We start from the raw sequence: 21,795 nt of genomic DNA, 5'->3' as shown, positions 1-21,795 counted from the left end.
AGTGGAACAAGAACAACAAAGCTGTCAGTTTTCAAGCTCAGGCAAGATGACACCAGGTTCTCCAGTGCCTGTTCTGTCATAGGAGAGTGATCTACAGGTTCTTAGAGCTAAAGTCACATTTTCTTTGTTATATCTACTATAGAAATGTGTGATAGGGAGTGAAATCCCTGAAAACCATCCTTTGGCTTCACCACGGTTTACCACAATCACAGCTTCTCCAGAAAAGGAAAATATTCTGAAACAAAGCTGAGTACTACAGAAATCTTAACCTTTCTGCTGTAGTATGTTTTGCAGGAAGCACAGTATGAAAGTATCTCATCATATGTGATTAAATGTTATGCCCATCACAAACCCTCCTTAGCTATTCTGCAGTATGTCATCAATTATTGTATAGACTGATTGGATCCATTCAATTAGTGCATCAGTGCAATATATATATAAACATGTTTCAAATACACTTATTTGGATACCTATACAAGAAAGTAAAAATCGCTAGTACAATTGAGACTCAAGATTGTCAGATGGGATGTTTTTCTCCCTCTGTTTTGCATAAGACACGCTGATGCTTATGCCATCTGCAGCCTGAAATCCAGAAAAATGTAAATCAGGAACTAATAGTAGATCAAAATAAGTCTCTATCTAAAACTGTAATATTTGGAAGTATTCGGTTAACTCACACTCTAAATATAAACCTCCTCTGGTAATAGGTTGGAGTAACGTTTACATTAAAAACTAAACCAAAAACATTTGCCAACACAACATTCCTCTCTATGATCACACAGATACCGGTAAATTTAAAGAGGTTTTTCATGAGAAGGATGCAAAAAGACACTCAGAATCTTCTAGGAAAATCCCAGCAGTTCTCTAAAACCATCCCCTCTGTAAAGCACAGTAGAGTTTAACAACTTACCCAACACCCTGTTTTTGCAAAGCAGAGGACACAAATTTGTAGGTTTCTTGAAAAAGTTTTCAACTTGATGATTAGCTAGTAGGTTCTGTGAGTCACTAAAATACTTGAAGGATTACGCAGTAATAGAGAACAGATATAAAAACACCATGCACTGCTTTCCTTTAAATATTCATCAAATACAAAAAGATGGCTACTGAAATTAATACATTTTTTTTCCTTTTTTGGCACATTGAACAATAGAATAGTTTACATCAAAATATGGAACACATGAGAGATGCAATGGCAAGGCTTACCTAACACCCACATTTGCCTGCAGATGTGTGAGCTGGTTTTATAAGTTTTATTAGTTTTTTACTAGATTTATAAAACAGTTGTAACATATCTCCAGTTGCCAGATTAGTAAACTGCTCTGAAATTAGAGGAAATTAGAAATACTCTAATATTAAAGTATTTTAAAATCCTACAAGTCTGTTTCCTTAAACACAAACATAAGCACAAGCGTTTTTGTCTTATAAACCTCACATTGCTTACACATATTTAGAAATTTCTACTGCTAGGAGATTTTGGCTAAAGTTACTAATAAATTTGGCATAATTGAATAATAACACTGTACAATTTTATGACCCATATTACAGTATTTGGTCAAACAGGCATCACGATGCTCAAAATGTGAATTTCCACTACATAATGAACAATGAACAGCTCTGTATTAACAGTGAAAGACAGAAATAGAAAAGCTCCAAGGACTCATTTTCAAAACCTTTATACATCCTTTCCACTAAAGAAGAAAATGAAAATGGAGCTTGTGCTCGTACCTGAATTTACATAGTATTTGATACATAAACCAAAGTCTGGGAGTAAATTTCATTTTCCTCATCATTCAAAAATGAACCAAATGAAGTGTCCAAGTCTAATAAGAGGCACTGTGTACATACTGATCATGGAAGGAAAAGTTGGAAACATGAGCAATAATCTTGGCTTTAGGGAGCATGTAATGATTTTGAAAAGAAAATTATTCGCTTTATTTTCTTCTTCCTGCCTTAGAAATGTGTGACTCATGAGGCACTGACTCTCCCTGGCAAACACGTAACACAGGATGTCTCTACAATATGGCACCTCTCATGGCATTTAAGAGGCACTGAGTCTGGGTTAGTGCTTTGGCAACAGGAAAGCAGAGGGCTCCTTTTCATCTCCTCATCCCCCGTGTTATGTGTATGACTGTCTCTGTCTTCAAACATAGTTTTCTCTCTTTTCATTGATGCTTACCACAAATTGTGCACCCCCACATCTCTTCAGCCTTGAAAAGAAGCTTTATGAATGGGTGCAGAATGTGAACAGAGAATTCAGTAAGCAGCTCTTGAACTGCTCCCGTTCACAGGTTGGAGGATTAAAGGAAGCTAACTTCCCAGGCAAACATATACTGGGAAAATACCACTTTTTAACTTATTCATATATATTCCTTGGCATCTGGTGTTGACCAGTTTAGTGACAGGACACTGGGCTAGATGGACTTTCTATGCTCCTAGGACAGCCCAGGTTGTGTTTCAGAATGAGAAGCTGGCAGAATAAACTATTTTTGCAGCATACATCAAATAGATCAGCTCCATGATTCAACCCTTCAATATCACCAATAACACTTCTAAAAACTTTTTAAAACTATGTCATGGGTGAAGAGTGGTAAGCTGAGATACTCCCAGGACTCCTATACCTCTGGAGTAACAGCTACAGCATGGCAGAACACCAACTGGACATGTTTTTTTGTTTGGAATTTTGCTCCATGAAGTTTCACAAAGAAAAGGAGACAGTGTGAATTACATACGGAAATTGCACAAGTGGTCAAATTTCACAACATTTCACTGGAGGAGGAAAAGATGAATTCTGGTGCCTGGGGCCCTCCATTATGCATGACAAAAATGAAAAATTACATTAAAAAGAAACAACAATCCTTCAGAAAGCAGGGGAATTCCCAAGAGGATAAAGGCTCACCCACTAAAATGGATGTGAAGGAAAGAATGGTAGAAGTTATATATTTTTTTAATTCCTGAACAGAAATATAACCGTCTCTCAGGTACATATTTTGTCAGCAGTTAAAGACTCATCCTGGGCCTATGTACAATCAGAAAATCAGTTTTGTCAGCATAATACAATTTCATATGGAACTCTGAACTAGCAATTAATAAACTAAAAACTCAAAAAAACCCAACCCAGTATAGATAGATAATTTTTTCAAGAATAAACTATATACAGTTTTAACAATAATAATAACACATTTAAAATAATTATTCAACACAAAACTCCTATTTACTCAAACACAATCTGAAGCCCAACAGGATCCCAGAGTGAAACTTTGTGATATGTTTTTCTAAAATGGCAGAAGCAGATCTTTCATAATTTTATGCAGTTTGTCGGTAGCCTCTAAACACTCCTCTGTTTGTCACCTAGATATAACACCAAGGAGTTGTTGGATTTTGGATTTTTCTTTTTTTTTTCCTGGATACTGTTTTAATCTTAACACAGGCTTTTTTACAACATAACACACGCATGCATAAAAATTGCATACCATTTTTGCAAGATCTATGAAGAATTCATACCATAGCTACTAAACTCAGACTTAGTCTTAGACCTTTTTTAAGCTTCTATAGCCACAAAAGTCTCTTTTAACTTACAGTGACTTTTCTCTGTGAATGAGAAGTCACCAAAATGCAGGCCTGTAACCTCCTGCGCATTAACACGCACATCCACAGCATCAGAGCACAGGCATCCACGCACATCCCTCATGTGGGAGCAAGCTCAGCACTCGTCCCTGGGAGTAAGGCCCCAAAAACAAGGACACTTCACTAACCTGCAGTGGTCTCTGTTTATCACTGCCCTTAGGAGATTTCAGTCCACTTGTCTGTTGCTGTAAAAGCAGCTGCCTTGCTGCCTGCAGTGCCTAAAAGTAAAAAAAAGTAAATAATTTCCACCAGTTCCTAGAAAGAGATGAGTTACTCATTGCTAGTGCTAGGTAAAAGTCCAACTGAACGAACAGTCTCCTCCTATTCAATTTGTATTTGCTAGATTTCAAACTTCAGGGTTGGTTTTGTTTAATTATTATTATAAAAAACATTTTTAAATAACCTGAAAGTGCATATATAGTACTTCTCTAGAATTTATGGATGTACATGAAATCCTGCAGGAAATAAAGTTAATTTGTTTAAAGTGCTTGAAGAGGAAAAATCATAAACTGCATCAATAGACTCATTTCCACAAGGAACTTGTCTTTGAGTGTTCAACTAAAATGCCCACTCCCCTGCAAATTATCATTCAATTTGCATTTTCATATTACAATTCTGAAGCAAAAGCAAGTAGACTTCAAGTGTTACCGGAAGCTGTAATTAAATTTGACAAATCAACATCAGATTATCTTGAAAGTGAATTAATAAGGATATTCATTGAAGATTAAAACCACTTTTTGTACTTACAATTCAAGGAGAAACCTCTCCTTTGACAAAATAAAGTGCAGTTTTAATGCCAAATAAAAATGAGTGATTTTCATTTGCATTCTTAGGAAAATCAGAGAACAAAGAAATTACTACTCAACCAATGGGATCAGGCTCTGGGATGACAGTATCCCAATCAAAACATAAAATGTTTTCATTTATTTTATGTTTTCATTCCAACTCAGCAAAATACAGTTAAACATATGAAATGTAAATAAACATTCCACTTACCCAGAGAAGGCTAATCTAAATAATTTTTAAATGTCAAGTATTATAATGTGTTATTTATTAAGAAAAGATGAAAATCAAAACATTTCCACTGAAACTACCTGGATAACTCTTCCCCCTCGTACTTAAAAAAAAGCAGTTCAGTAAATAGCAGTTACAGCCCTAAAACACATCACACTATTATCTATTAGATTAAAACATGCTATAGAAAGAACACACTACAATAAATATCATTTGATCAATGTTCCCCAAAATAATGAAGATTCCCAACTGATAAAAACGGGTACAATTTTGATTAGACTCAAATGAGCTGGTTTTTAAGATAGTTTCTAGTATCCATGACAACAGTTGCTTTGACAAGATGTGCATATGGCATTACACTGCCAGCTGGTGTGAACAATGTTTGAACTACTGCATTGAGATGCTGAGCAAACAGAAAAAGTTGCCACGTCTTAACCCTCAGGGAAGGCAGTCATCCCCTGATCAATTATGAAAAGACAGAGAGAGGGCTGCTACAGTCTGGCTCCAAGCAAGTTTTCTGAGGAGGCAGGCAGACACAGAAAACCAAAGTAAACAAACTGAATGCACTAGCACCATCTCCTAACAACATTGATTCGTCTCCCTGTAGAAGGCTCTGGTACAGTTTGCAGAGCAGACTTTTAACATTTGGAGACATTCCTGCAACAATCCCCATATTGTTTCATCAAATTCTCAAGTAATTACAGGTCAGCTTTACAAAGACTATACATTCCTCTGAACCTAAGCAACAAGACACACAGAACTAGCTTTTCTCTGCCAAAAATAAATAAAAGTTAACATATTTCAAAGTGCACTTGAAATATTTTGTTACCAAGGAACCACTGGATGCCCTGTTTCCTTTGTGAATAGCATAATCTCTTCTGCACTCACAGTTCTTGAGCAGATCCTAAAGGACAATCCTGCTCTAAGATCAGAGAGAAATATATCTGTTGATTTCAGGGGCACCGGGATTTGGCCCCAACATCTTGCAGTGGTTTAACCACAAAACATGGATTAAGTGCAAGATCAGAAGATCTATGATAAATTTATAATCCTTCCCAAGCTTTATTGCTTCCCGAAAGGGTAACTTGAATGGAAGCGAGAGAACTATTGCACTCCTGAATTCATGGGAGACTGTACAGGAAAGGCAACCTCACCACTTTGGGAGATAGTGCTACAAGAACCAAAGAAGAGACATAGAGTTAAAGAGAACATGAAAAAAAATTAGGATAATTATTTTTGACTTGTGATGGTCACAGAAAATTAATTGTACAACCTTAAATTGGAAAAGAAATTGCAATGTTAAAATGCTGATGCACACCTGCAAACAACTAGAACACTCTGCAAGTTTTTTCAGTGTCATAATCTTTAGAAACAAAGCCATCTCACATCAATACAATAAAGCAAGCAAGCAAGCATCTGGTAAAGCTGCACATTTACAGTGCTTGAAAATTAGAGAATTATACGGTGTTGCAGATTAGATTTAAGCTACTCAGTATCATTTCAAATCGTGGCTAGTATACACCTGTGGCACCAGCCTAAGAAATCATGATTTCCTACTATTCACTACAAAGAGTCACACTTTATGAAAAAGCAAGGCAGCACAACAGGATATGTTTGCATAAAAGGCTCTGCTACTTAAACTATTTTGATTCATATGTGCTAGTTGGGATTTTTTTAAAGGAGTAAAGGCTCATCTTTTAATACAGAATGCCTTATGAATGATGACTACCTGAATACCTCAGTGATCTTATTGTGGCGGTTTAGATTATTGTAAACACAGGAGATAGAAGAAGAACAGAAAACAATTTCAAGAGATCAGAGATGATTTAAAACTCATAAGGAAAAATCACTGTCAGCCTTTGTTCTTATAGCAGTTGTCATGTGGTACTTTTTCCTCCCAGTGTGCTGCTTAACTTCAGATTTTGCTATTCGGTAAACAACCTCCCAGAAACACACTGTTAATTTCAAAGGATTAATACTGACATTCTTCATAAGTGAGGATTATGAGACCATAAAACATTTAGTTCTACCAATTCATTTGCTGCTATTAAATCTTCGCAAAACAAATTGACAACTTGAGAGTGTCTTTCAAAATTCATAGTTTAACAAGTACAGTTCAAATAAACACCCATCCCATGTATCATTTATAAATTTCTGTGAAATCATTTGATAGTAACTTATGGTCTAAAAACAGTTCACTGAAGATAAAACTAATAGACATTTATAAATCTGGCAGATCAAAATTATGTTGAGCCCTACCTCAAGTTAACAGAGCAAGAACGGATTCTAAGGCAGTTAAAATTGTATCCAGTTTCCAATAACATTTGCTTTAAATTTAGTAAGCGTTTTTCCTAAATTAAGACATTTAAATTAGTATAATTATACAAAAAAGTCAATGTATACAAATGCAATAAAAATAACTGAGGATTAGAAATTATTTTAATAATGCAAATGAAAATCATTATAATGCTTTAAGTAATGTCTGCATAAGCAGGAAATTTGGGCATATGGTTTCCAGAACTCACTGTGTCTTCTAGTAAAATATTTATTGGGAATACGACTTCTTAATATTTATTGTGCAGCTTTGGCATAGCTAAAACATAAGCAGAATAAAAATGAAATTAATTGCATATAACTCACCCCATTAAAGATGATAAGTTGCGGTAGATTTTGCAATTTGTTGGCAATAATACTATGAGATACAATTTGCTTTTATTCTGTATTCTGAATCCCTGTATTTAGGCATGCCTTAAAATATTTTTTAAACTTTAAACATTTTAATAAAATGAAAGCTGCCACTAAAAGAAGGTAAATTCATTACTTTGGCTTTTAAAAAGTAAATATATGTATACTTTTAGGAAACAGATGTCACTCATATCTTTCCTTTAAAACCAGGAATGTTTAACCTATCAGCCTGTTGCATTTGAGATGTTAAAATGAAAAATGACATCTACACCCATTAATATCGTCAATGTATAAACAGCACAGCGTGACACATTCTTGAGAGCTGAAGGCTACAAAATCTCTCTGAAACATAAATAACAAAGCACTCAGAAGCATATTTGATGTTGATATTCATCTCTGAGAAAAACACTGCTGCCTGGGCTTCTTATGAAAATAGATGCAGCCCAAATGGATCTCCTGTAATTGGTTTCAGATAGCGAGGTCAAAAGAAATATGATACAAGAAACTATTATGTGGAACAGGCAAAACAAGAATGTTTATACAGGCACTCCCTATTTATACTGACAAGAGGTGTACACTTTGCAGATAACCTGAACCAAAAAAATTGCCAGAAGACAACCAGATTCTTTTTTCTAACTCCAAATCCCCATTTTATTTTTTCAAATGACTGCATACTCTAACATTCCTTATGAACATAAAATAAGTTACTGAATGTAAAGTAAGTTTCCAAATGCATGAATATGTCAAAAGAGAGTCATCTCACTGGTAGCACTATGCAGCAGAAACGTATCAACATGCTAAGATGGCTTGAAGGCCCAAAACTGCTCTGCACTGGTTGAATAACAAGTAAACAAAATTATTACATAGCTACATTATAAAAAACCATTCCATGAGAACCTCTGCCACTTCACGTCCTGCTGCAGGCCCATTATCCAGCTAGCTGCAAACAAGAAGCCCAGAATTACCCAAAGTCGTATGAGATCCTCAAAAGACAGTGACAGAAAGCCAAGGCTGTTCAAATGCTCTCTAATAGCATCTCAAATGATACTGCTAAACCTTCGTCTCTCACGGATTGTATTTTCCCAGAAAGTTCTCTAATGAATATCACAAGCAGTCAGCATGGCACCTTATAATCATTCCAAATGGAATAGCAAAGCATTTAGGACTATTTTAAAGAATCTTGAGTTTAAGATGATCCAACTCCTTCCCAACAACACTATCTCCAGGACACTTGACAGAAAAAGCAAACGCCCATGCACTCTGAGTCAACCTCCTTGCCCTTAGTGAATGACACTCTTTTTCTCTAAACTACACAAAGATAAAACCTGTTGGGTGAAGACAAGGGCACCACACTGTAGAGCCCATATAGCATGGAAATCCATAAAACTAAAATCCAAGTTGCGTAACTGTCCTGATTCCACCTAGAAGTAGCAGACAACAATTATTACAGTCTCTTCCTACAGAAGTAGAAACGAAGCACCAGGTGGCTAAAGCTGTTGGTATTCACCTCAAGGAATGTATTATCTAAGAAATCTAAACGGTAACTAAGAAGGACTTCACTCAATTAACCCAACATCAAAGTACGAAAATATTCAAACAAAAAAGATGGGTTTGTCTTCTGCATCTAGACTAGCAGCTGCAGAGAGCTTGCATGTGCCGTATGTGCAATTACAGCAGCTAAACTGCAGGGTGCCCCACAGCCTTGCCTAGTGGCATGACACAAACCTGCAAGAGACCAAAATGTTGGATACTAAATTATGCTCAAGAAGAAAAGGTAATAGCCTTGGATATTGCGTTACCACCCTAAGTACTCCTACCATTAGGCTGCTGGAGAGGAGACCAGAATACAACAGACCCTCTTCAGCTGCCTCCTCAGAAAGTGTTGGTGGCCACTGAATACTACACTGAGCCCAGCCCTGTGGAAATTCTGCATTTGTCCAGAACAGCAACTCCTTGTGCCTGGGGAATTTCAAGATTAAAAGGTAGAGAGAACTTTGAGGGTTAAGATGCAAGTGAGGAAAGCTCTTCTGGGTAACAGTTTGGTAATTACATTCCTCATGTGTCCCATCTTAGAAATGTGAGATTGTCACTGAATCTGGTCTTCCTTTCCATGAGCTAAAAGTACTTTGTTTCCTGTGTTTTGCTTGTTTGTTTGTTCTCTGTGTGTGTATTTTTTGTTGGGTTTTTTGTTTGTTTCATTTTGTTTTCTTAGGATTATAGTGCAGGTTCCAGCATACTGAGGTGCCTTCCCTGTAATATAAACAAGCCTAGGAGAAGAGATCCTCATTCCACCTGAGTTTCTGTTCTGCCCTGATGTTATCCAGGATTAATTTGCAACTGAAGAGAAAAAGTAACAGTAATAAACTGATGAATGCAACATGAAGTCTCATAATGCTGTTTAATAAAAGGAAATTAATCACATAATTGTCATAAACCTATTTTCAAACAGCAATCTATCAGAGAGAAATTATGCATCTGTAGTTATTGACCTTTCATTTTACCATGACTGATTTGTAATTAGACTAGTTTTGTGAAAAATAATAGTTAATTATCAGATTTTTTTCACTCTAATTGTTTTGGCAATTTTTTTGTTGTTTAGTGTCTTACTTTTTCCCCATTTGAAGGATGCTAAATAAATACAGGGCACTAATATCTTAGCAGCTAATATATTTCTCTTTCTAAAGCAAATTTAGCTTCTCGACATATATACCCCCATTTAAAGGATACTAAACACTGTTTCAAAAACAACTATTTCATTCTTCCTGCCCATCATTCGGCTAACCAAGAACTAGAAACAAAACAGTCATATCAGATGCTTGCTTCTACCCCAGCTCTTCGTTGTAAACATCAACATGCATTGGTCATTAGGGATACACCCCAGACTCTACACAACATGGTCCAGGACAGCAAACCCAAACGTTGTCTCCAAGGCTCTGAAGAATACAAATGTCAAGGGTTAGGAGAGACCAGGGCCCACAGCACCAAAGCTGTGCTCCAGCTTGAGAACCTCCCTCCTTTCATTCCCCATGCCTGAACTTAACTTTCCTTCAGTAAACACAGGAGCAGGCAATCCTACTCCACTCCTGCTACTTACATTAGACAGTGACTAACCCTACTCCATTCCTACTACTTAGATTATGTGTGACTATGTGAAAACAAAACAAGTGCACACATCATGTAACAGTGCCACAAGCTCACAAATATCCTGCCACTGCTATTTTCTTCCATGGTGGTGATTTTTTGGGGTCATGTAATAGCTAAACTAAGAGTTGATCTCAGTTTAACATGAATGGAATGGCAGCATGTACCAGTTTTCCACATGAAAACTGGTATGGCCTATTTCATGTGAAAATCAGCCAGCAGATATACAAAAGATACTTAAGTTTGTAGGGAAAAGAACAATACAGCTATCCCATGTGTGAATCCAGAAATAAAAAAGACCCTTAAAATTATTAAAAGTTTATATACTGTTATGCACAAATGTGTATCCTTGAGACGAAAGGAGTTAAAAAAAAAAGACATTCTTTCAAATCTGTCCATTGTAGACCTTGACTTATTGCCTGTGAAGCCTACCTGCAGTTAAATCAGACTGAAACAAAGTAGTGTTGGCTTAGGTAGAATAATAGATGGTTTGATAATTTATAAATAGGAAAGAAACTGATGCAAATGAAAGCAAGAGCGGTCCCATTTGTACTAAAATCAAAATGCAGAGCAAATGTGGGAGGAGAAAGAAACATAATACCAAGGGGAGCATTATAATGTTAGGCTGTTAGAAGGCGGTGGTTTTAACTGACAGAAATCTGAAAGGGAAATTTAGACATTAATGACAATGAAATCAGCATGGAGATTATTAAGCAAATTATTAAGAAAAATCATAATCAAGATATAAATTAAAACAAAAGGTGAAGCAGATATAAAACAAAAGGAAACATGCACTCAAACATTTTGTTCTGGTCAACACCAAGATTCTCAGAATAGAATCTAAAATTTGACAGTACAAATGTGAGGACTGATTAGTTTTGGTAAGTAATATGGAGAGGTAAAATGACATGTGAAGAATAAATGCCAAAAGAATATTTACCCTACAATAGCCTTAGCCATTCAGAAAGCAGAAATAAATACTTCTATCTTTCCAACTAATTTTAATTAAATAACATCCTGCACTGTCACTGTCAAAGGAGTGCTGACACAAAGCAGCATAAGCACAGATTCCTCATCCAGATACCCTGTGAGCAAGAAACCAAAGCAATCCATCAAAAGAATATGGATCTACATAGTACTAAAGCAATTACAAATAAAGGTACACTAATTTACAAATCAAACTCTCTCAGCCAATCAAAATGTGAGGGATTACATATTTATTGAAGAGTTACTCACTTAAAGGGCTTCAATTACTTGAACATTAATTGATTTTATTTATACCACCCTTACAAATACATACCCAGAGACATAGGTAAGATTGCAAATAGAAAAGGAAATATTACCAAGATGGTCATATAAGGCTTTTGCTGTATGGGAGGAAGGCACTGTAGCCATTACTGAAATATCAAATTGATAATCAGTGGAAAAGTACAAACCTAATGCCTGAGTTTCACATTAAATATTATAAATTGAAATTATAAATTGAAAGCTTATTTTAAAATACTTTTAATATGTTTAATTATTGAAGGTCTGTTTTTACAGGGAAATGATTTAAAGGCTATGAACAACTATGATGAAAAAACATCTGTTAAGGATTTCATGTAATACTTCCATATTGGTACAATAAAAGTAAACTGGGACAATAAATGAAAGTGTCACACACAAACCTGGTATTTTTTCCCCACTTTATTCAGTTTTCTAAAGAAACAGCTAGGCAGACATGCAGCTTGGGGCACAATGTTTCAGAGAGATGGACCATCTGACCAGTGGCCAGAGAAGAGCACTAGGAGTGATCATGATGAAAAAATACAACCTGTGGGATAGCAAAAGTCTGATCACAAAAACAGAGAAAAAAAAAAAAAAAAAAAAAAAAAAAAAAAAAAAAAAAGCCCCTAAAGCAATAGCAGTCTTCAGCAAGTTTCTGAATAGGAAGAATTAATTGTATTCCATGGGTAGGACAAGCAAGAATGGCCCTAAACTGAATCCAGGGAGATTTAATTAAATTTAAGAAGAAACTTTCCAATGGTAGGGATACTGGAGGAGTACAATAAATTTTGTAGAGACTGCAAAATCTTTATCATTGGACCTCTTTAAGAAACATCTTCAGAAACAGCTAAGAGCAGTGATTCTGCTCTGGGACACAGAAGATCTTTACAAGAGTCTTCCAGCCCTATTTTATTTGATTGTGTGGTTCCTGTGAAAGCATGCCAAGCTCGGATTACTGTGATGCCTAACACCTTGCTACATTTCAAATAACACCATGTTCTCATAAACTGAGTATCATGAAGCTTCAGCATGATTTGTTTCTATGGTGAGTTAACAGCACTGGATCAGTAAAAGCTGTGCATACAGACTTGCTCTTTGGAATTTTTCGACCTTCCATGACCATGTTTGTGTTTATGAGACTACCCTTGAAATTTTGGACTGAACAGAGAAATAGTTTATAAAAACCAGGAGAATTAAGAGTTCTGTGCCCTTATAGCAGTCAGATCCATTGGGACAGGATTCTCATGTCCTCATCATCAAGTATGAGAACAACAATAACAGTAAACAAGATTTTCTTGATATTATTGTTCTTACTGTAAACAGTACAGACCTAGCTGAAATGGAGAGCTGGGGAGGGGAGAGACAAACAAGTCAAGAATGAGGGTCTGAAGTACAGTTTGGTCAACTTAATTCACACATCTTTCCTACAACAAAAAAATTGGCAAATTAACTTGTTATTGTAAGTTATTGTGTTTAAATCTAAAGCTACAATAACAAAACTTAAAAAGTATTTTTCGTAACCTGATTTCCATAATCTTTTTAATGAAATAATCAAAACTGGTTACATGGTATAAGCCACTTCAAAAAATCAGCCTTCATTGCTAAAGCTAAATCAGCTCAACTGAAATCCTACTGAGTCCATTTTTTCTGCTTATGAATGTCTTTGTAATGCTTTTTAAAATTTAAGTCAGCTTAAAGAGCTCTAGGTAGATATTCAGTACAACAATAGTTAGGGAAAGAAAAAAATAAACATGAATGTAAATAGGCAATACAATTACAGACATTTTATTTGTAGTTTTTCAAGGTTTTTGATAACCTCTTTTTGGACAGAGAAGTGCAGTCCTGTCTACAGTTAAGAAAAAAACAGTGAAAATACTGATATGGAATCAAGAAGTAAATGGTGGAAAAAACCCACTCCATTTTCTACATACTAGATTTATCGATGGTGGCATTTGGCAATAGTTAGAGGAGTGTCCTCTTAACACAGGTCTGATCTAAATTCCCTGGAATAATTCTTAACTATTAAAATCTACTACTTAGTATGGACTGTGGGGCTCCTGAAGAGCCTTTGTACCATGACTAAAAATCCATTTATATGCATATATGTGGAAAGCTATACATGCATTTACTAAATACTTCTTTTTTTTTTTTTTTTTCCTGAAGGAAATGCTCATATTCTGTGGAAAGCCTGACAGAAGTAGAACTGGTTAGCTCTGCATGTCACTGAAATAAACTATCTGCCCTTGTGGTCTATTCTAGCCTGCCCGAAGTACATTTGCAGCTTTCCTCTCAGGCTGCTTATCTGCCTTTTAAATCTTTGGTGCATTTTGTGATGTTCTAGCAGGCGTGATCCAACATGCAGATCTCTGTCTCTGAAAAATCCCAACCTTCAGGTTCTTGCTGTAGCCGGCAAATGAGTTGTAGGTTTTGAAGGATAGCCTTAAGAGGCCGGTGTAGACAGAGCTGCTGAGAAAGAATTCTCCACTTTGGGGACTTTGAAGAGTGAAGATTGAAAAAAAGAATGAAATGACAAAGAGCTTTAATTTTAAGCTAAAATGCAAGTGAAGACAGACAGGCAAATGTCCTCAGGCTCCTCATCCTAGTTTCAGCCCTTGTGAGAAGATCTGGTAGGGAGTATATTCTTTATGATTAGAAACTTGCAGGGATGAAAAAGAGAAGTCCTGAAGCTAGTAAAAATGTTTTGCAGAAAAGGAATAGAGAGGCATTTTGCAATTCCCAGGGCGTTTAGGTGCAGACATTGCACGAAGAATTCCCAAGTAGTATACATGAGCAACACAACAGGTTAGGCATTTGAATTAAAAGGTAGATGTTCCAATCACACTTCATCAAGCTTGCCCTTGGAAAAATGATCCTTATTATATTGCCGTGGCATCTAAAGTAATCTTCCTTAACAGCAAGCTAATCAAGGAATTATAATAATAAATATGCTCAGGGGCATTGTCATCTTTAGATGCATTTGTAAAAGCAGACACACCCAGTTATGTTAGTGCCAAACATGTGTAATACTTCAGACCAGTTAAAGTCTCTTCTGGCATCAGACTGTAACAGTTTCCTCAGAATCATGTATTGTACCTTGCACAACCACAATCACTAGCAGGTACACTAAAAAAACCACACTGGCAACTTAGGCACATGATCAAAATACCCTGGAAATTCAGCTTAGATATACTCTTTTTATCCTTGTAACTATTCTTACTTTACACAAAACGCCTGCATTTCAGCTTTTGTTTTATCACTCTTCTATCATGTCTTGTCATAAACTTCATATGCTCAAAACTCACTTACTGGTCTTCTCTTCTAAAGGCAATACTCTACAGATCACTCATAGTTCAGATTTCATGCCCATGAAGTATCATCCAGATTTTTCTTTCTATAATACTCCTTTTTTGTCTAGTAACATTTAAAAACTCATCAGTCTCCAACAATCCCTCTACTCTCCTCTTTGTGACTTCTCTCAAAAATTCTGGATTTCTTCCAGAAACTCCTTCAGATGAGGCATCAAGCAATCACCACTGCCCTTCCTTCAAATACCTTCCCCCTTGCTGTCTCCAAGGCATCTACACAAAGGGAGCCGATGAGGAGTTTATTTCTGTCAGAGCACACTTTGCACTTATTCATTAAAAATAAATACATATTGGGGCATTTGCACACTTAGGCACATTTGAAAAGATATTATTTAGCTGCTTCATTCTCCCTTGCTTTGCCTGTGCAGCCTTCACCCCCACAGGAGAGCAGACTGCACACAGAGGAAGGGCTGACAGGATCAGGGAAGATTCCTTGTCATTCTGAACTGTTGCAGCAGAAACCTCCAACAACATCCCATGAAGCATCTGCTGACACTAAGTACCAGTTTTATATGGACACCTCATGAATCTGGGCTGGGTTTAACTTCTGAAGTCAAAATTCAGAAAACAGCCTCAATTTTATGATTTTTTAATTTTTTTTTTTTTTTTAACACAGAAGCAAAGGGAAAAACACAGATTTGATTGCAAAGCATCTGTTTCCAGAGTTCCTGTCAATCAAATCCACAAAAATAGTACTGTATTATCGTTTCTGTAAATTCTAATAAGGTTGATGGTATTTTTCATCTTCATGTTTAGGCACTTAAGACCAAGAATTCAGAGTTATGTAATTTGACAAAGTCGTCAGAGAAAGTAATTTTCAGAGCTCAGGGTTGTCACTGGCTCTGAAAGTGCTACAGATTTCAATGCTGGCACTGAACTCTCTCTGCTATGGGCAAAGGAGCAAGCAGACTATTCAGCAAAACTGGCTTGGACTCTGGAAACCAAATGACAGGGAACACTGCAAAAGCTTTGGGGTCATGTAATTTGCACAGAGACAAGCAAACAGAGTAAAAAGGCTCAACCTCAAACACTAATGTTTGGGGTTGTTTTTTTTTTTCCTATCATTACTATTTTTATGTTTTTATTTTAAGGATACTGTGAAAATGAGATGTAAGAATAATGTAACAATCCCTCTTATTTTTCTTTGCATTTTTCTGCATCAAAATCTTGGAAGATTCTGGCTAGAGGCAAAAACTACATGGAATAACACTGTAAATTAAAAACAATTAAAAAAAAAAGTGAAAAAAGAGATTCACAATTGAATAGGATCAAATAAACACTATGGAAGTAATGCTAAAGAGAAATGAAATTTCTTCCTGGCTAGAAGGCGTTAATAAAGACTCCTGCAGTACTCAGAATATAACAGTTAGGCCTTCCTGGTATCATTGAGACAACATATTCCAGTGACTAGAGAAGATTATTTTACTCAGGAAAATAAATTCATTTCACTTAAGCTGACTAACTTAATCTTCAAGGTAAGTGTTTCTTTGACTGGTATGACACTACAGTTAAAGTAGTATAGATACTCCCTCTATTATAACAAACATTGGCAGACTCCGTAACTACAAAGTGAGCTCTTTCACTGACCTAACAGTTACCATCCCTTGAAATCTGGATTCATGGAATGTACTCAGGCTTCTGTATTTTCTTGCAAAACAAGACATACCAGGAGCACCATTTAAATTAATACCAAAGCTGACCTTTTGCAACAAAGCTACAGTTCCAAAAATCTCTAAAACAACAAACCTAAAAGCAATGGCTGCAGGAATTTTCACCTTAACCAATCAATACAATTGTTGGAAGAAATATTTTCTGAAGTTTTAACCAAGCTAAAGTCATACCAACTTGAGCTTTCTCTTTGCAGAGCATAAGTTTTTTCAGACAAGTTTTCTAAACATTTCTGCATTTTTGGGAATCTATATCTATTCTAGAACCTATTTTTTAAGCTTTGCAAATATATTACCCCCTGTTATCAGAATCAGAATTCTCATTTTGGTTTAGTTTTGGTTTTTCCTAGATGTTACAAGAAGACAAAGAACCTAAGTTAAAGCTTCAATAATACAGTTTTATAAAAATTGCAAGTGAATGATAAGGAATAAGGCATTTATACTTGAGAACAAAGAAGAGGACTCAGCAATGTACATTCACACAGTCATAAATTATTGTGTTGCATCTAAACTGTCACAAGCCGTATGTATTCACCCACACTGTAATAGAGTTTCATCAAGTTTCCTGAATTTCTGAACTAAAAGAAGTAAGGTTTTGGGAACAGAGGCAATTCAATGGTTTATGTGGTGGCTTTTAATGCACCCTCAAAATCAAATAATTAATAGGACCAAAGATAGGAAGAGACCTGGTCCCGTATCCAGACTTGCATTTCTTAAATATTTTTGTGTACAAAAGGAATAAAAGCTTCTGACAAGCAAAGAAAGAAAGGACAGGTCAAATCTGTGTTAGATTATATGATTATACTGTTAAGTTTTACCATATGTTGATTGTCCAAAACATTACATATACAATTGAGTGTAAAGTATTTTCTATACAGAGAGGTGTTCAACCAGTACAAATTAGCTGCAATTAAATCCTGCCCTTGCTGATTACTATATGTGTTCAACTGTCACTCACTCATGTCTACTCCTGCTGTAGCTCATTTCAAGTAATGCCCTACTGTATACAGATTTCAAACAGATTTAAATCAGTTCAGCTAGTAAGGAAGAAACACAAAGCGACACCGAAATTTAAAGCAGAGAAAAACTCTCTTCTGCCACAAGTCACAACAACAGGGAGTGCAGAGAAAGGTAACATGAACAGGGCACCTTCCACCAGTTAAAAATTTTTGTAAGATCTGTTGGTTATTGTTGTTTAATGTTAATAGAAAACACTAGATGGATGGTTTTGGAGATTAAAATGCCCTTTCCTATGTTCAGGGGAAGTTCAGCATAGTCAGCTGTAAGAGCATCCAAAAGAATGCAGCCTATTACTACCCCTTTTAAAGGGTAGAAAAGTATTTCTTTTTCCATGCTCATTCACTCTTCACTTCTTGTACTGATTATGACAATTGGAGCAGTTCTTTCAACGATGTGGGCATCTGCTTCCTAGAAATTTTACCTGTCTGTTTATATGCTTGTAGGTACTGACAGCAGTAGAACAAATTTGATATAGATCATTTAACTATCCCCAAAGAGAAGAGAGGAGATAAGCTACCGGCTGAGCGGTAAACACTCTGACGAGTCATTTATGCCATTCCTGCTTCAGTGTGTTCCTTTCCTTTCCTATGGGACACAGACTTAAAAAACCATACATATATGTATGTATATACGCATATATACATAGACATAAAAATTACGTTCTAGAAATTTCTTTAGGCTGGAAGAAATTTGTAGCCTGTTTTTACTGCAGAGACATACAACTGTCACAAATGTGATGTAAATAAGATGCACCACTGCACAAGTGCAAACACAAAATCTAAGTTCTTTGTCTCTAGAACTCATTGGCTTACAATTATTTCTTTTTCAGTATAAAGAAAGTGTAATTCATGCATTCTGCTTTTTCCCCTGGTGAACACAATTATTTTCAAAATAAAATTTTGATTCTTTATTCCCAAAGTCCTAGTCAACCTGACCCTTTAAGAATCCCATCTTAATTTTTTTCTTCAAATGTGTCAGTTTTCCTTTTCTGCCTAGGGTCCTCTTCTTCCCTGGGTTCCCTTATTTTGACCTACATGGCAGGATCATCTTCCCTCATTTTTTTTCTTCACTCAAGAACTTAGAATCTTCCCTCAAAGCATGCTCTTTTCAGTTAGTTTCTTAATACAGACCTGAATCTTCCCTTATTCCAAATGTTGTTCTTAGATTTTAAAACTCTTGCTTAAGATTAAATGAATTAAAAAATTAACTAACAAAAAAGTCCAGAACAAAATGCCACTAACAAGGTTCGTATGTATAATAGACTGATTTAATGATGTTTTACTTCTTACTCTCATTCTTTAGTGATCTTTTCCCCCATAATTTAACCCTTGCTGAATCTGTTTCTCCACTGTGAGAGGTATGTGTAAAATAGTCCTACTTTCAATCTGAAGGGACTGGAAGATCTTACTGCTTTATAGTGTAACAGCAGTATTTTGCTTACAATAGTAACTTTTCAGAATACCTATGAAGCTCCAATTGCAGTAACAGTGTAAGTAATTCCTTTTTAATACTGATTTTAAAATGCACTGTGTTATTTTACATGTAGTAATTGCTGCAGCTAAAGCCACTCTATCCTGTGAACAGAATATACATAGGAAACAAAGGTTTTTCATATGCCACATATAAAGCAGAGTAGTGACTTGCATACAAAAACATTTAACATATTAAAGCAAAGGAGGCCACTGGGAGGGAGATTTACCAGGAAAGAAGAGAGTGGGACTCTGAATTAACATTTGAGCAAAGTCTAGCAAGCAAAATGAACTTTTTCCTTTGGAGCTGGGCATTGCCTTGCAGGCAGAAGTTAAACCAGAAAGTGGCATCATGTTTGTGTTCAGAGCTCCACTCCACAGTGGCAGCCACATTTGAACACAACTGACTTCGTCCATCAGAAACATATAAAAGTTAAATCAAGAACAGCCAAGAGAATAAAAGAAACCATGCTCTGAACAACAGCAGAGAATGCAGAAAAATAAATGAAATTTTAAAATACTTCTCATTAGCTTTTCACTTCCTGAAACACTTTTTAATATAGTAAAATACAAGCTAGCACCATGTAGCACTGACTCACAGGCTTCAGCCAGCACATCTTAAAAGGTCCCAGTAGTGAGAGAAAGGGTGTAAAGATGTTTAAAGTCCTAAGTTGTTTCTGTGTTTTGGGTTTTGGCTTTGTTGTTTTTGTTTGAGGTGGTTTTTTTCTTTAATGAATACAAATCCTATACTTTTTAATTTGCTTAAATTGGGTGACACAAAAATCTGTTCACTTCTGAAATTCCTGGCCATCATTTTCAAGACTGGATGCTGTTTGCCCTCTGTGCTTTGAGACTGAGAATTCAAAAATGCAGACTGACAACAGCCAAGCTGCCCCCTTTTATCTTGAGGCTTTGGGTATCCCCCAAGACTTTTATATAAATGTAGTGCACTCTGGTTTACATTAGAAAAGGAAACATTTATCTTATCACATTGATATCGGCTCAGTACAATATTACATTCTGGAATAAGAAAATATTGCAACTTTTCTTGAAAAGGTCAAGAGGTACTGTTTATCTTCAGGACATAATGAATTATATCATATTGCCTCCCTAAGAACTCTGAAAGAACAGAACATGTTTTGACGCACAATGCACAACTCAGTGCTCTGAGACAGTAGGTGGAATAATAAACAAAGCTGTAGTGTAATATTTCCAGCTTCAAAATTCTGAATAAATACAAACATGCAAGAAACCTAGTTAGTAGCTAGTGCTTTCACTATCAAAAAAATATGTGAAACAATTCTAATAAAGCATGGCATACAAATCTCTTCAACTTCTTAACTGCATCCTAAATTAAAGTTTATTTATTTACATTATTATGCATTAAAACTCATAGGTGCTCAGCAAGGCAATGTAACAGCTAGAAGTTTCTCACTTCCAGTTTTATCATAAGAACAAATCTTTTTATTTTGGAAATCACATTCCCTGTTATGTCTGACTGCTTACTTCACGCTGCAAGGGTCACACTCTCAATTCACTGTTACTGATTGCTTAGAACCGCCCACTGTTCTGAAATGTTTTAAGTTTTTCAGTGACTGATCAGCAGAGGAAAAGAAGAAAAAACGATATGATAACTTAATCAGAATTCCCAATAAAAGCATCTCACATCTCCTCATATTTCCTGCATCAAGCCCAGTAACTGGAAATTTTAATGGAAAATTTATACTTGACAAGCAAAAATGAAACACAAACAAATTTTTAATAATCTTATCTTTCAACAGAATTTCAACTATACCCCACAAATTGTCTGCGAGGAAGACTTAGTAAGAAGTAATATGCTACACAGTCCTACATTCTTTTGAAAACAACTGAGAAATTGAACTAATGAATGAACATGGATCTGTAGAAAAAAAGTGAGAGTTAAACTAGGGACCAGTGGCAGTGCAATGCACTTGACAAATCTCTGGTGCTCTACAAAATTCTGCCTGCTATCATATTTTGCCTGGCGTATTATGAAATGATAGATGGAGCACATAGATGGAGATAAGAGCAGTAATGTGAAAAGGAGACATGGGTCTCAGCACCACCTTTTTTGCTCAGAGCTGGAGTGCTTGCCTACTACCTTCTAGTCAAGATGGCTGCAGGGATCTTTTTCTTATTCTGTTCCGTTCAAATTCAAAACTGTGAGAGTTTTAACTCTACCTCTTAAAACATTAAAAGAGAAGTATTCACAGAGCTGGAATTTGTCTCAGATGGCATCTGAAAGCTAACCACCAGCTCTTGTAATATGCTCATTCTAATAATTCATTGAAAGAAATAAAGAAATATTAACTGGAGTGTAACAATATGGATCTTAGGGTTATGGGAGCTGAAGACATGATCAAATTGAATAAACAGACAGGGAGTTGTAATCATAGAGCTGTTCAGCAAACAGTCTGTTTGAGTCTGACCCGTAATATACAGAAGTTTGGTAACTATTAGGTGAAAACAGTGAAAACAAAATTATTATTTTGCCTTAAAGAATTTTGAAAACTCATCTTCATT

The 21,795-nt window shown here is 35.9% G+C and overlaps 1 protein-coding gene across 14 annotated transcripts in view; it reads right to left on the bottom strand.

The window, feature by feature from the left end:
- The window catches only part of FOXP2 (forkhead box P2), a 400,866-nt gene that overhangs the window by 113,499 nt on the left and 265,572 nt on the right, over positions 1–21,795 (bottom strand). For all 14 annotated transcript variants that reach the window (XM_071733677.1, XM_071733679.1, XM_071733672.1 and 11 more), the window contains one exon: positions 3,753–3,842. In XM_071733677.1, the coding sequence (XP_071589778.1) occupies positions 3,753–3,842 (90 nt within the window). The remainder of the gene's footprint in view (positions 1–3,752; positions 3,843–21,795) is intronic.

The sequence above is a fragment of the Heliangelus exortis genome, chromosome 1, assembly GCF_036169615.1.
Source record: "Heliangelus exortis chromosome 1, bHelExo1.hap1, whole genome shotgun sequence".
NCBI lineage: Eukaryota > Metazoa > Chordata > Aves > Apodiformes > Trochilidae > Heliangelus > Heliangelus exortis.
Note: the sequence above shows the minus strand (reverse complement) of the source record. Positions and strands in the feature narration are given on the sequence as shown.